The sequence below is a fragment of the Sardina pilchardus genome, chromosome 17 (assembly GCF_963854185.1).
Source record: "Sardina pilchardus chromosome 17, fSarPil1.1, whole genome shotgun sequence".
Lineage (NCBI taxonomy): Eukaryota > Metazoa > Chordata > Actinopteri > Clupeiformes > Clupeidae > Sardina > Sardina pilchardus.
Genome location: NC_085010.1, coordinates 4,641,044 through 4,655,816, shown reverse-complemented (window position 1 = coordinate 4,655,816; position 14,773 = coordinate 4,641,044). Strand labels below are relative to the sequence as shown.

The window sequence follows — 14,773 nt, the reverse complement described above, 5'->3', positions numbered from 1 at the left end:
AGCACACGTAGGATAGTGACTCACATCGTACAAACACAAACGAAAGGTAGTCTACATTTCCAGCTGATATCTGGCAGAACGTTTTGTTATTTCACATCAACCAATCAACGCATAGGCCAACCTGGTTAAAATACAATGTGTTCACATCAGATCGTGGCTAGAAACACTTAAACAAAAGGTAGCCTTAGCCTAAATGAATGAGAGTCTGATGGAGAAATATAAATTATTTTCTGGTCCCGATCGTCTTGTGCCATGAATTACACATATGATGTTTGTCAATTTTAAAGACAAATTTTTATGTAAAGACATTTGCAGTTCATTTCGTAACTAGTGAATTACAACATTGTGAAATATCTTAATTCCAACGACTACAACACATCAGTCGCATTAGTGACGTTAGCCCACTTCACAGGCAGTCAGCCACAGCCACCTGGCTTTTTTCTTGGCTGATTTGACATGGAACTACACTCTCATCTGGCGTAATAATCAAGGCAACTTGCAAACGTACCATAGGCGCAGTGATATCGTACGCAGCATCTGAAAATAGTCCCCATAGACAACAAGCAGTATAGTGCCAGTAGTTTGCAAGTTGCCTTGATTATTACGCCAGATGAGAGTAGTTCCACGTTTTAAATGGGAAAATTTCCAGAAATCTTAGTCACTTTTAAACATGAAGCTAGCAGGCGAGAAGCTAATGGTCTAATCCGATTCAATGATCTATGCTAGGCTGAAGCTAAAAGTTGTATCGCCAGACTCACAGAATGGCTGGATGAACGGGAACAAGGTAAATATCGCTTTCTGTTCTAATACTTCGTGTGTGTTAATGTCTTTTTCTGAATCAACACCACAACACATGTAAACGATATAGGGCATCCGCAAAAATGTTTTGCGTTTTTTAACCTGTTTTCGTTTCCGTGCGAAGTGCCCCTTGGATTTAGATGGTTTTAAAGTTGATCTACATGTCAAAAGAGTATCAAATTGGTGTGAGTTCTGTCAGGACCACTTAAGTCAAAAATACACAAGACAGAAATATCTTTCGAACCAACTTTATTTCATATTTGGCGGTATGGCTGTTCCCTGAACAGCAGCATCCTCAGGAGGCTACTCTATTCCTAGATGCTGTCTGCATCCTCAGGGGGCTACTCTATTCCCCCTAGCTGATGTGGGCTGGGTTTGGAATAGCCAATAAGAAACTGACAGCAGCTGACAGTGAGCTTGACTGCACGGTCTACCAGAACTAACGAATGCTTGATTTTTTGTCCTTAAACCAGCCAATCATCTCTTTCTTCAACAGTTTGTTCTGGCTGGAGTATATTGTTGTGCCATTATATGCATCAAGGATCTTGTCAGCTTTATCATTTAGTTTGAGAACGCGGGCCAACTGGGCTTGGCTTTTGGCATATTTCCTGTCCTCTTTCCTCTTCATCTTTTTCTCTTTCTTGTCTTTTTCCCACTCAAGCCAGTATGACTCCATATTTTGCCTTTTTGCCTCTGTGTCCAGTAGGCTCTTGCGCTTCTCCTGCTCTCTTTTGGCCCGGCTCGTGAATCCTGCGAAAGCTATAGAGAGAAACGATTTGATGACTCATTAAGGCATTAAGGTTAGCAGAGAAATTAAAGGATGATGAAAATATGAAGGCACACAATTTAGATGTAGCCTGACGTAGCCATGTAGGCTGAGTAAACCCAGCCCGATCTACCGGCGATTTTGATTTTGCCCTGCAGCTCAGGCTGGAAACCTACACATCTATCTCTCCTGCTTACTGCCTGCTTGCTGGGTCCAATCACCAACTGGCTTGTCCACAAGGCGCACCCAGATCGTTGGTCTGATTGGTTGAAGGACTATCCAAGCGTACGGAGTCATTTGAACTATGCCCATTGATCACGCCTCTTGTGCAGTAAAAATAAAACGCAGACTTCCCAGACTAATGTTCAATCTTATAAGATTGAGCTTAGTATGATGATAGCCAGACTAGTAGCCATACTCAATTCAATTCAGAATTTGAGTCTGATACTGCACGATTGGGGTGTGATTATGGGGTGTGATTATGGGGCGTGTTTCAACTGATAGGGGGGAGAATGCCTTTGCACTCAATTGGATAGACCTAACGGCCAAACAATTTAATCAGAGTGAACTTGCTGAACGAGCAGGCATAGTTGCTTCTCGATGGAACAAGTTTGTGAATTTCCCAACCTCAAGTTTTGTGGGCAGGGTTACATTTGGGCTGGCTTCCAGGTAAATTTAGATGTGTATCTAAACAAGGATCTCAGTCAGAATATTTACAGATTTATGTGGTACTTACGTTGAAAATAAGGTTCTTCACCTTCCTCCTCTTCTCTCTTGATGGTCCTCTCAATTTTTCTCTCATTCCTCTCTTTCACCTTTTTATTGACCCATCCCAGGACCCTCCTTCTTATACTCTTATCTGGGACCGGAACATCTGTCTCATCCTGTGATTGGCTCTCCTCACTGCTCTCATCACCTCTCTCATCACTATGCTCATCATCAGTTTGTTGGCAAAATGTTCCCTTGTCCTCCTGTTGCTCTTCCTTGGTCTTACTCTCCAGTTCTTGTTTTTGTCTCTGCATTTCTTCCTCATGTCTCTTTCTCTCCATTTCCTCTTCCCCCTGTCTCTGAATTTCCTGTTCTCTCTCTCTTTCCATTTCCTCTTCCCTCTGTCTCTGAATTTCCTGTTCTCTCTCTCTTTCCATTTCCTCTTCTCTCTGTCTCTGAATTTCCTGTTCTCTCTCTCTTTCCATTTCTAGCTCCCTTTGTCTGTCCAATTCCTCCTGTTTTTCTAATTCTAGTCGGCGCTGCATTTCAGCCTCCTTCCGTTTCTCTTTTGCTCTCTGAAGCTCAGGCCTCATTTTCTCCTCATTTTCATTATCTCTTCTGTTTAATTCTTCAAGCCTCCTGGCCTCTTCTTCAAACTTTTTCTCCAGCTCTAGTTGTCGTTCCTGCTCTTTCTGGATGGCCAACTTTTCTTGGTACTTGCGCCATTCCTCTGGGTGCCTAGACCAGTATTTCTCCTCTTCGTCTTTCTTTTCCTTCTCCTCTCTCCTTTTAAGCTCCTCTTTCCATGCCTCTTGTGCCTCTCTCGCTCTCTCTCCTGCATTCATCCTGGCCTCCCTCTGTTTCTCCCGCTCTTTCTCCACGAGTATTTGCCATTTTGATTTGCGGGGCAGTTCAGGGTTGAGTGTCTGTGCCCTAGTTTCTTGGTGCTCTACCTCAACCTCTGTCTCCAACAGAGTTCCCTCTGCCTGGGCTTTCATTTTTTCCTCATGTGCCTTTTCGTCTTTGTTGATTTCTTCACGTCTCTTTGCCTCCTTTTCCCACTTTTTCTCCAGCTCTTGTTGCCATGCCTCTTCTTTCTGGATGGCCAGTTTTTCTTGGTGCTTACGCCATTCCTCTGGGTGTTCATACCAGTATCTTGCTTCCTCATCCTGCTTTTGTTGCTCCTCTCTCTTTCTTTGTCTCTCTTCTGCCTTTCTCATACGCTCACTCTTTATCTCCCTCTGTTGTTCTAGGATAATGTCTAGTTTATTTTTTCTTGCTTCAGTGTCTTTTCTTTTCATATCTCTGTCTGTCTCTTTTAGTCTCATTTCCATTTGTCTGTTTATTTCCTTCTTTTCTGCCTCTGCTTCCATTTGTCCAGCGTCCACTTCTTCCTTTTTCATTTCCAATTTTCTGTTGTCCATCTCTACTTGCCTATTTTCGATTTCGCTCCTCTGGATCTCTAGTAGTCTTTCTGAATCTCTTTGTTCTCTCTCATTCTGTACTTTAAGCTCAGACTCACTTTGTTCTTTCACACTTTTCTCAGTTTCCTTCAGTTTCTCTGCATCTTCTCCCCTTTGTAACTCTTTTTGAAGTTCTTGTTTTTGTTCCATCTCTCTTCGTCTTCTCTCATCTTCATTGTCATCATCCATTCTTTTCTGTTCCATCTCTCTCTCTTGCTCCTCAATATACCGAAGTCTTTTCGCTGCTTTTCTCTCCATCTCCAACTTTTCCTTTTCCATCTCTCTTTCTCTCTCCTCAATATACTGACGGCTTTTTTCTTCTATTTTCTCAATTTCTAGTGTTTTCTGTTCCATCTCTCTCAGGCTCTGTTCCATCTCCATTTTTTGCATCTCTCGGAGTCTTTCTGTCTCTTTTTGTCTGTCCTCTTCTATTTGAATCTGACTTTGCTTTTTCTCCTGCTGAAGCTGTTTCACTCGTTCTTCCTTCGTCTTTGCCTCTTCTTCTGCCTCCTCTCTTTGTTTCTCAATCTCTCTGCATTTATTTTTCCACTCATCCTCCTTTTGTAGGGCTACTTTTGCCCTTGTCTCCTCTGTTTGCTTTAAGTCAGCATTGTTTTTATCCTGTATCTGTTTTTCAATGTCCTTGACCCTCTTCTCTATCTGTGCTTCTACAACTTTCTGTAACTCCAATTCCTTTTGGTTCTCGTTCACTTCACTCTGGCTTTGCCTCAGACTCTCCTCTTTTTCTTGTCTCTTTTTGTCCAACTCTCTCTTCTCCATATCTCTCTGTCTCGCCTCCTTCTCCATTCTTTGGATATCCATCAGTCTTTCTATCTCTTTTTCTTTTCCTTTTTCAATTTGAAGCTGTTTTTGCTGATCTTCCCTCCTTAGCTCTTCTAATCTCTCTTTCTCTTTGATGGCATCCTTTTCTGCCTGTTCTCTCTGTTTTTCTATCTCTCTGTATTTTGCTTCCCATTCCTCCTCCTTCTGTTGGGCTTTTTGTCTCCAGCTTTCCTCCATCTGTTTTAGCACATCTTTATTTTTCAATATCATTGTTTTCTCCATTTCTTTGAGCGTCTCCTTTTCTGCAGCTGCTGAAGCTTCTTGTAATTGCAGCTTATGTTTTTTCTCGTCTACCTCCTTTTGTTGATCCTCCAAAAGTCTTTCTCTCTCTCTTTGCTTCTCCACCTCAGACTCGCTTTGTTCTTTCAAGCTTTTCTGAATTTCCTTCAGTTTCTCTACATCTTTTTCCCTTTGTAATTCCTTTTGTAGTTCTTGTTTTTGCTCTATGTCTCTTTGTCCTTTCTCATCTTCATGGTCCATTCTTTTCTGTTCCATCTCTCTCTCCTTTTCCTCAATATACCGAAGTCTTTTCGCTGCTTTTCTCTCCATCTCCAACTTTTCCTTCTCCATCTCACTTTCTCTCTCCTCAATATACTGACGTCTTTTTTCTTCTATTTTCTCCATTTCCAGTGTTTTCTGTTCCATCTCTCTCAGGCTCTGTTCCATCTCCATTTTTTGCATCTCGAGGAGTCTTTCTGTCTTTTTTTGTCTGTCCTCTTCTATTTGAATCTGACTTTGCTTTTTCTCCTGCTGAAGCTGTTTCACTCGTTCTTCCTTCGTCTTTGCCTCTTCTTCTGCCTCCTCTCTTTGTTTCTCAATCTCTCTGCATTTATTTTCCCACTCATCCTCCTTTTGCAGGGCTACTTTTGCCCTTGTCTCCTCTGTTTGCTTTAAGTCAGCATTGTTTTTATCCTGTATCTGTTTTTCAATGTCCTTGACCCTCTTCTCTATCTGTGCTTCAACAACTTTCTGTAACTCCAATTCCTTTTGGTTCTCGTTCACTTCACTCTGGCTTTGCCTCAGACTCTCCTCTTTTTCTTGTCTCTTTTTGTCCAACTCTCTCTTCTCCGTATCTCTCTGTCTCGCCTCCTCCTTTCTTTGGATATCCATACATTTTTCGATCTCTTTTTCTTTTTCAATTTGGAGCTGTCTTTGCTGTTCTTCCCTCCTCAGCTCTTCTAATCTCTCTTTCTCTTTGATGGTATCCTTTTCTGCCTGTTCTCTCTGTTGTTCTATCTCTCTGTATTTTGCTTCCCATTCCTCCTCCTTCTGTTGGACTTTTTGTCCCCAGCTTTCCTCCATCTGTTTCAGCACATCTTTATTTTTCAATGTCATTGTTTTCTCCATTTCTTTGAGCTTCTCCTTTTCTGCAGCTGCTGAAGCTTCTTGTAATTGCAGCTTATGTTTTTTCTCGTCTACCTCCTTTTGTTGATCCTCCAAAAGTCTTTCTCTCTCTCTTTGCTTCTCCACCTCCATTTGCATCATTCTTTGATGTTCTGCTCTCCCTTGGTCTTTAGCTTTTCTATCAAAATCTTTGTTCTGATTTTCATTTGCCATGGCCCTTTTGTTCAACTCTTGAACTTGTTTCTCCCTCAGTTCCATTTCTCCCTTTTTCTCTCTCTTCATCTCTTTCTCTCTCTGCTGTCTCTCTTCCTCAATCCTTTGCTGTCTCTCATTCAAACCTTGTTCCATTTCTTTCTGTTTTTGAAGAAGTTGCCTTTCCATTTCTATGCGCTTTTCCTCCATTTCTTTTTCCATTGCTTTCTGTTTCTCTTCCCATTGTTTTTTCAGTTCGTCCTGTCTTTTGACTCCTTCCAATTTCTCATGGTCTTGTTGTCTTGCCTTTTCTCTTTCCATTGTTTTCTGTTTCTTTTCCCGTTGTTTCTGCAGGTCTTCCTGCCTCTTTAACCCTTCTAGTTTATCAACTTGTTGTCTTGCCTTTTGACTTTCTAGTTCTGTCTGTCTCTCTGTTCCTGTATGAATTGTTTTCCCCCTCGTCTCCAACTTCATCTCTTTGTCTCTTCCTGGGGCTTTCAGGTAGTCTATCTGTACCTGCCTTTCCTTTTCTCTCTCCATTTTTTTCAGTCTTTCCATCTTTTGCAGCTTCTCTCTTTCTCTCTCCAGCTCTCTCAATCTTAATATTTGTACCTGTCGTCCTGTTTCCTGATCCAGTTTTTGTAACTGTTCTGTTTCTCTTTGTATCTCTTTGTCTCTGTCCAACTCCATGCACCTTTCTGATGCCTTCCGTTGCTCCCTCTGTTTCTGTGTCTTCTCTCTCTCCATTTGTTTGAGTGTCATTTTACATTGTAGCTTCTCCTTTTCTCTCTCCGGGTTTATGAGCTGGTTCATCTCCATGTCTGGTTTATTGGTATCTTGATTTCTTGACCTAAGCTCAGTTGCACGTGCCTCCCTTCCTCTCTCTAATGCAAGAAGTCTTTGCTCAGCCTGTTTCAGTCTTTGCATCAGTAACTTTTGCTCCTGAGCTCGCTCAATCTCTCTTAACCTCTCCATGTCCCTCTGCAATTGGAAAATATTTTGGATGGCTTAGAGGGGCCATTTTAATTGGACAAAGCACAGAGTACATGAATGTTGCAAAGCTGTACAAATAAATTCTTGATGTAGAGGCACTTACCTTCTCTCCATCACCTCCACATCCACAAGACTGACCAATGCCCCACAGCCCTGTCCGATCAGAGCCGACCAGTCTCTCAATGTCTCTTGATAGAGCTCGCTTTCGCTCTTCCTCACTCCTCCTCTCTCTCTGTTGCCTCTCTGCCATTTGTAATGCTGCCATTTGTTGCTTTTTCTCAAGGGCTCTCCTTCTCCTTTGGTATTCCTGTTCCAGTTTCCGCAGTCTATCCAATTCTTTGCGAGCCTGTTAAAATGATGGGAAAGCGTTTTATTTACCTGCACACAGGGAAACATGGCTGCCAATAACCATGAAAGCTGACAATAACAGCTGAAATATACAAGTAATTACAAATGCAATATACAATTAAATGAGCAAAAGTGCAAGGGTGCAGTAAATAAATTAATAATTTGGTACTGACAAATATTTAATATAAAAGTGAATTATGAAGCAGAAAAACAAAATGATCCACAGCGTATTTAAAGTGGTTTCGGTTCCAAAGCATGTTGTTCAAGCAGCGTGTAAAGTGTCCTACCATCTCATGCAGTTCCTTGTCTGTTTCTGACACCTTTCGGATGAATTCCTTCAGTTGGTTGATGTCATGGGACAACTCCTGCTCCTGTATGGCCACCTCTCTCTGTTTCTCTGCCTTCTGTTTGGCCCTGACGTTCACCTGCCTCTGTGTTCTTCTCTCCTCATCCACCTGCTGCTCTTGCCTTGCCTGCTGAAGTCTCTTCCTCTCTCTCTTCCTCTCCAGCTCTCTCTCTCTTTCTGCATCATGCTGTCTTTCCTCCTGCTTCAACCTGTTCTTTTCCAGCTCCATCTTCCTTCCACCCACTTGTGTGTACACTGTAAAAAAGGAAAAGTCAGGGCTCACGGCAAACCACATTATAGTACAATTACATGAAACAGTCTAGTCTTGAATGAACCACATCCTTATTGTGTTCAAATAGACATTCCAATTGAGCAATTCACTTTTTCTAACTGAGTCAAGAAAGGTAAGCGTATATACTGGGGGGAAAAGGAAAAGGAGGTTTGTCACATTTACTAAACCACAAAACATTAAATTAAACAAACTCATATCTTTCCTTTCAGACAATGTCAACTGACATATTTTGGCACAGCAATGAATTTATCCGACAGAATTATGTCAGATCAACATGAAGCACTTACTGAACCAGTAAGGCAAATTAACTCATGCAATGCCTTGATGTCACCATTTCATAAATTGTGTTCTCATAAGCCTTTGCAAGAACTGAGATAACCACACAGCTAACAGTGTTGGCAAATGTTTTCACATGTTTTTTCCTAAAGAGGGTTATTCTTAGATGAACTGTATGTATGATATTTTTTGCAAAGCATCGGTTACAGTGTATGGTATATGTTTTCAATCTCAACAAATGTTTCTGAATATGTGGCACAACATATTCAGAATGTTTCAATTTAAGACTTCAACTTTAAGTTTGAATTAAGTTTGACAACTTTAACAATGATGTTGCAATTCTAATCTGGCTGTCTACTTTCACCTGTATAACACAAGAATAACATGAAAAAACATTAACATTGAAATAACATGAATATTTAATGTAAGCCTTACTTGATCAAATTGGGTTATAACAACAGTAATACATTTTGTAAACCGAAAGAGAAATTCTATACATTTCATTCATGTGCAACCAATGTACATGATCAAATCAAGTAAATCCAGCAATTTCTTTTTTTCAGTGTATGTACCTGTCACTGGAAAATGTCTGGGCACAGTCTCATCCAGGTGTCGCTGAGAGACCTTGGGCTTCGAATTCTGGTATTGGTAAACACATCAGATATAATACAGCACCAACCTATTTAGCACTTTTAAAAAATAAACCTTTTATTATCTCCCCTACAGCATCCCATTTACAGTACTATTTTAAAGTTATAGTATCTACACGGACACTATTAACTCACATTCAAAATATATTGAAGTCTTATTAATTTACTATACCTTAGGCTTTGATGCCTGCCTAGCAGCATTGTTAGCACCAGGGCTAGCTGTTTCCATTATTTCCTTGACCATGTATCTGGTCTCAGATCAACGGTGTGTGTGGGGAACCCCCACAGTTGGTCGGTCAACTCTCTGGTCCTCCTACAGTTGAATGTGAAATTTTGATTGAAGACGGGCAGTGCCATGTCTTTACCATTTTCACACTAGAACATATATGTCTATTGACACATAATTCAGTATCATTAATAGTGATCAATTAAATTCATCTGTCTGTCCACATTCTTTGGGGTCATTAAAATTAACCGTCTGTCCAACAGGTATCACCATTATGTGTCTTGGCCTATTTACATGACAGAAAGGCCTACAATTTCCATAATAATACATTTCCAAAAGGAACTTACCTAAATGTAACGGTAGAAAGTCTGAACTTCTTTTGCTCAACAAAAGTATTATGCACATTCAAGTGTGTTTCTGATACAAATGACACTTATGTTTCCATTATGTTGTGTTAATATGTTAGGATTCCAACACCATGGCAACATGCCTATAGGGAGGGAAAGTGAAAACCAGCGCCCCAAGTGGTTGCGTTCCTATCGAAGAGCAGCTCCAATGTTAAGTCCCATAGACCGACTTTTCAAAAAAATACCACGCAGCTATACCAGCGATCTTATCCACCAAAAATATTTTTCAGTCGGCATACTGTAATAATCTACTAACTGTGAAAATATCAGACTCTATTTCGCCTTATTTAAAAAAACCGTAATTGCTCGTTTCATTTCATAAATGGACTACAACTTCAAGTGACGTGACACCCTTCGACGACGTTACTCACCTAGCATGGTTTGTTTATTAGCCTGTTAGCTAGTTGGTTAGTTAGTAGACAATCACACTTACTGCCAGCTCTTGTGTGAGTAGGAACACAACACAAGTTATCCCAACATAAAGGTAATTACCACGCGGTTTACATCGCTCTCTGTTATTACAAAAATATGATAAGCAAGTTAAGCAAATTGCCGTTTTGATCAGTTGGAGATGGAGCGCCCAAACTGTGACGTCAAATGCTACTGTAGCTAGCTACTGTAGTTCGTTATCACCATGTTACAAACAAACTCAAAACAATTAAACTGATCCTAAAAAATAAAGTATGACCACTAGAAGCAATAGAGCTGACCTACATGGATAGCATATTGAAGGCATTTAACTAACTTCCGATCGTGGGCCGAGATATATTTTTTTCTAAAAGAAAATCCCATCCACTCCCGCTAGCCTCTAGGAACGCAACCACCAGGTGGCGATGAGATTACTTTCCCTCCCTATGATCGTTGTCCATATTGTGACGTCATAGTTCTATTACGTAGTTGACACAAACATAAGGTTTTCACAGCACAGAACATTCTTTCTGAGCACAGACGTTTCATTTCCAACGGCAGTTCGAAGTGACACCAATAGCATTGACACATGTGGCATCATTTCTACCTAATACATTGTTTTACAAGTAGCAAGTAGGCCTAGGCTACAGCCGTGCAAACGTGCTTTAACTGTATGGCATCATCGTACATACAGTAGCCACATAATACGGGTTCCCTGTCACAGTGTTGCCAACTTAGCGACTGACAACAAATCTGGCGACTTTTTCGTGTCTGGCGACTTTCCCCCCCATTGTCTGAGTCGTCACTGCACTTCACGCAGCTCTGAGCTCTCGTCCTCCCTCCCTCTCCCGACCCCGGCCGCGTCTCCCTCCCGCTCCATACCCAGCTGTGTGCACCACCACGTTCGGTAGCCTACGACTGACGTTCTCAGTGGCAACAAATGCAAGACAGCGATCTGGATTCTGGACGCTCGAAAACGGCAGGCAGTAGTTGAGCTCGGACAAAAGTATAGCTTCAAAGAACTACAAGCAAGCATTAGGCTACAGATCTGTCAGCTAATCCTGGCCAACCCCTGCCATTTTATTTAATTATTGACGCCTTCACTGGCGTGATAGCATATGACAAAAATGAAAGTAGCCTAAACAAAACAGTGATCACGCAACTTCTGTTTTCAGTGATAGGCTGACCGTGTGATAGAGCCACAATTAACAACCTTCAACACACTTGTTGATTCAAGTGTGCAACACATGAACACACTCAATAGCCTACACTGAAATTCCATTATGGAATTTGAGAGTCCTAGCTGAGAGTGCCTCTGTGTTCTTCTCTCCTCATCCACCTGCTGCTCTTGCCTTGCCTGCTGAAGTCTCTTCCTCTCTCTCTTCCTCTCCAGCTCTCTCTCTCTTTCTGCATCATGCTGTCTTTCCTCCTGCTTCAACCTGTTCTTTTCCAGCTCCATCTTCCTTCCACCCACTTGTGTGTACACTGTAAAAAAGGAAAAGTCAGGGCTCACGGCAAACCACATTATAGTACAATTACATGAAACAGTCTAGTCTTGAATGAACCACATCCTTATTGTGTTCAAATAGACATTCCAATTGAGCAATTCACTTTTTCTAACTGAGTCAAGAAAGGTAAGCGTATATACTGGGGGGAAAAGGAAAAGGAGGTTTGTCACATTTACTAAACCACAAAACATTAAATTAAACAAACTCATATCTTTCCTTTCAGACAATGTCAACTGACATATTTTGGCACAGCAATGAATTTATCCGACAGAATTATGTCAGATCAACATGAAGCACTTACTGAACCAGTAAGGCAAATTAACTCATGCAATGCCTTGATGTCACCATTTCATAAATTGTGTTCTCATAAGCCTTTGCAAGAACTGAGATAACCACACAGCTAACAGTGTTGGCAAATGTTTTCACATGTTTTTTCCTAAAGAGGGTTATTCTTAGATGAACTGTATGTATGATATTTTTTGCAAAGCATCGGTTACAGTGTATGGTATATGTTTTCAATCTCAACAAATGTTTCTGAATATGTGGCACAACATATTCAGAATGTTTCAATTTAAGACTTCAACTTTAAGTTTGAATTAAGTTTGACAACTTTAACAATGATGTTGCAATTCTAATCTGGCTGTCTACTTTCACCTGTATAACACAAGAATAACATGAAAAAACATTAACATTGAAATAACATGAATATTTAATGTAAGCCTTACTTGATCAAATTGGGTTATAACAACAGTAATACATTTTGTAAACCGAAAGAGAAATTCTATACATTTCATTCATGTGCAACCAATGTACATGATCAAATCAAGTAAATCCAGCAATTTCTTTTTTTCAGTGTATGTACCTGTCACTGGAAAATGTCTGGGCACAGTCTCATCCAGGTGTCGCTGAGAGACCTTGGGCTTCGAATTCTGGTATTGGTAAACACATCAGATATAATACAGCACCAACCTATTTAGCACTTTTAAAAAATAAACCTTTTATTATCTCCCCTACAGCATCCCATTTACAGTACTATTTTAAAGTTATAGTATCTACACGGACACTATTAACTCACATTCAAAATATATTGAAGTCTTATTAATTTACTATACCTTAGGCTTTGATGCCTGCCTAGCAGCATTGTTAGCACCAGGGCTAGCTGTTTCCATTATTTCCTTGACCATGTATCTGGTCTCAGATCAACGGTGTGTGTGGGGAACCCCCACAGTTGGTCGGTCAACTCTCTGGTCCTCCTACAGTTGAATGTGAAATTTTGATTGAAGACGGGCAGTGCCATGTCTTTACCATTTTCACACTAGAACATATATGTCTATTGACACATAATTCAGTATCATTAATAGTGATCAATTAAATTCATCTGTCTGTCCACATTCTTTGGGGTCATTAAAATTAACCGTCTGTCCAACAGGTATCACCATTATGTGTCTTGGCCTATTTACATGACAGAAAGGCCTACAATTTCCATAATAATACATTTCCAAAAGGAACTTACCTAAATGTAACGGTAGAAAGTCTGAACTTCTTTTGCTCAACAAAAGTATTATGCACATTCAAGTGTGTTTCTGATACAAATGACACTTATGTTTCCATTATGTTGTGTTAATATGTTAGGATTCCAACACCATGGCAACATGCCTATAGGGAGGGAAAGTGAAAACCAGCGCCCCAAGTGGTTGCGTTCCTATCGAAGAGCAGCTCCAATGTTAAGTCCCATAGACCGACTTTTCAAAAAAATACCACGCAGCTATACCAGCGATCTTATCCACCAAAAATATTTTTCAGTCGGCATACTGTAATAATCTACTAACTGTGAAAATATCAGACTCTATTTCGCCTTATTTAAAAAAACCGTAATTGCTCGTTTCATTTCATAAATGGACTACAACTTCAAGTGACGTGACACCCTTCGACGACGTTACTCACCTAGCATGGTTTGTTTATTAGCCTGTTAGCTAGTTGGTTAGTTAGTAGACAATCACACTTACTGCCAGCTCTTGTGTGAGTAGGAACACAACACAAGTTATCCCAACATAAAGGTAATTACCACGCGGTTTACATCGCTCTCTGTTATTACAAAAATATGATAAGCAAGTTAAGCAAATTGCCGTTTTGATCAGTTGGAGATGGAGCGCCCAAACTGTGACGTCAAATGCTACTGTAGCTAGCTACTGTAGTTCGTTATCACCATGTTACAAACAAACTCAAAACAATTAAACTGATCCTAAAAAATAAAGTATGACCACTAGAAGCAATAGAGCTGACCTACATGGATAGCATATTGAAGGCATTTAACTAACTTCCGATCGTGGGCCGAGATATATTTTTTTCTAAAAGAAAATCCCATCCACTCCCGCTAGCCTCTAGGAACGCAACCACCAGGTGGCGATGAGATTACTTTCCCTCCCTATGATCGTTGTCCATATTGTGACGTCATAGTTCTATTACGTAGTTGACACAAACATAAGGTTTTCACAGCACAGAACATTCTTTCTGAGCACAGACGTTTCATTTCCAACGGCAGTTCGAAGTGACACCAATAGCATTGACACATGTGGCATCATTTCTACCTAATACATTGTTTTACAAGTAGCAAGTAGGCCTAGGCTACAGCCGTGCAAACGTGCTTTAACTGTATGGCATCATCGTACATACAGTAGCCACATAATACGGGTTCCCTGTCACAGTGTTGCCAACTTAGCGACTGACAACAAATCTGGCGACTTTTTCGTGTCTGGCGACTTTCCCCCCCATTGTCTGAGTCGTCACTGCACTTCACGCAGCTCTGAGCTCTCGTCCTCCCTCCCTCTCCCGACCCCGGCCGCGTCTCCCTCCCGCTCCATACCCAGCTGTGTGCACCACCACGTTCGGTAGCCTACGACTGACGTTCTCAGTGGCAACAAATGCAAGACAGCGATCTGGATTCTGGACGCTCGAAAACGGCAGGCAGTAGTTGAGCTCGGACAAAAGTATAGCTTCAAAGAACTACAAGCAAGCATTAGGCTACAGATCTGTCAGCTAATCCTGGCCAACCCCTGCCATTTTATTTAATTATTGACGCCTTCACTGGCGTGATAGCATATGACAAAAATGAAAGTAGCCTAAACAAAACAGTGATCACGCAACTTCTGTTTTCAGTGATAGGCTGACCGTGTGATAGAGCCACAATTAACAACCTTCAACACAC

At 40.9% G+C, this 14,773-nt stretch overlaps 2 protein-coding genes across 2 annotated transcripts; both read right to left on the bottom strand.

Moving 5' to 3' along the window:
• Window positions 1–629: 629 nt before the first annotated feature.
• On the bottom strand, window positions 630–9,683 carry LOC134062697 (trichohyalin-like). Its single transcript, XM_062518806.1, has 6 exons — window positions 9,192–9,683; window positions 8,942–9,008; window positions 7,743–8,056; window positions 7,211–7,453; window positions 2,301–7,095; window positions 630–1,557 (listed from the first exon to the last, which is right to left on the bottom strand). The coding sequence occupies exons 1-6, from the start codon at window positions 9,261–9,263 to the stop codon at window positions 1,238–1,240; spliced, it is 5,811 nt and encodes a 1,936-aa protein (XP_062374790.1). The 5' UTR covers window positions 9,264–9,683; the 3' UTR covers window positions 630–1,237.
• A 1,548-nt stretch (window positions 9,684–11,231) lies between these two features.
• Window positions 11,232–13,172, bottom strand: LOC134062696 (putative uncharacterized protein DDB_G0271982). Its single transcript, XM_062518805.1, has 4 exons — window positions 12,681–13,172; window positions 12,431–12,497; window positions 11,330–11,545; window positions 11,232–11,242 (listed from the first exon to the last, which is right to left on the bottom strand). The coding sequence occupies exons 1-4, from the start codon at window positions 12,750–12,752 to the stop codon at window positions 11,232–11,234; spliced, it is 366 nt and encodes a 121-aa protein (XP_062374789.1). The 5' UTR covers window positions 12,753–13,172.
• Window positions 13,173–14,773: the final 1,601 nt, after the last annotated feature.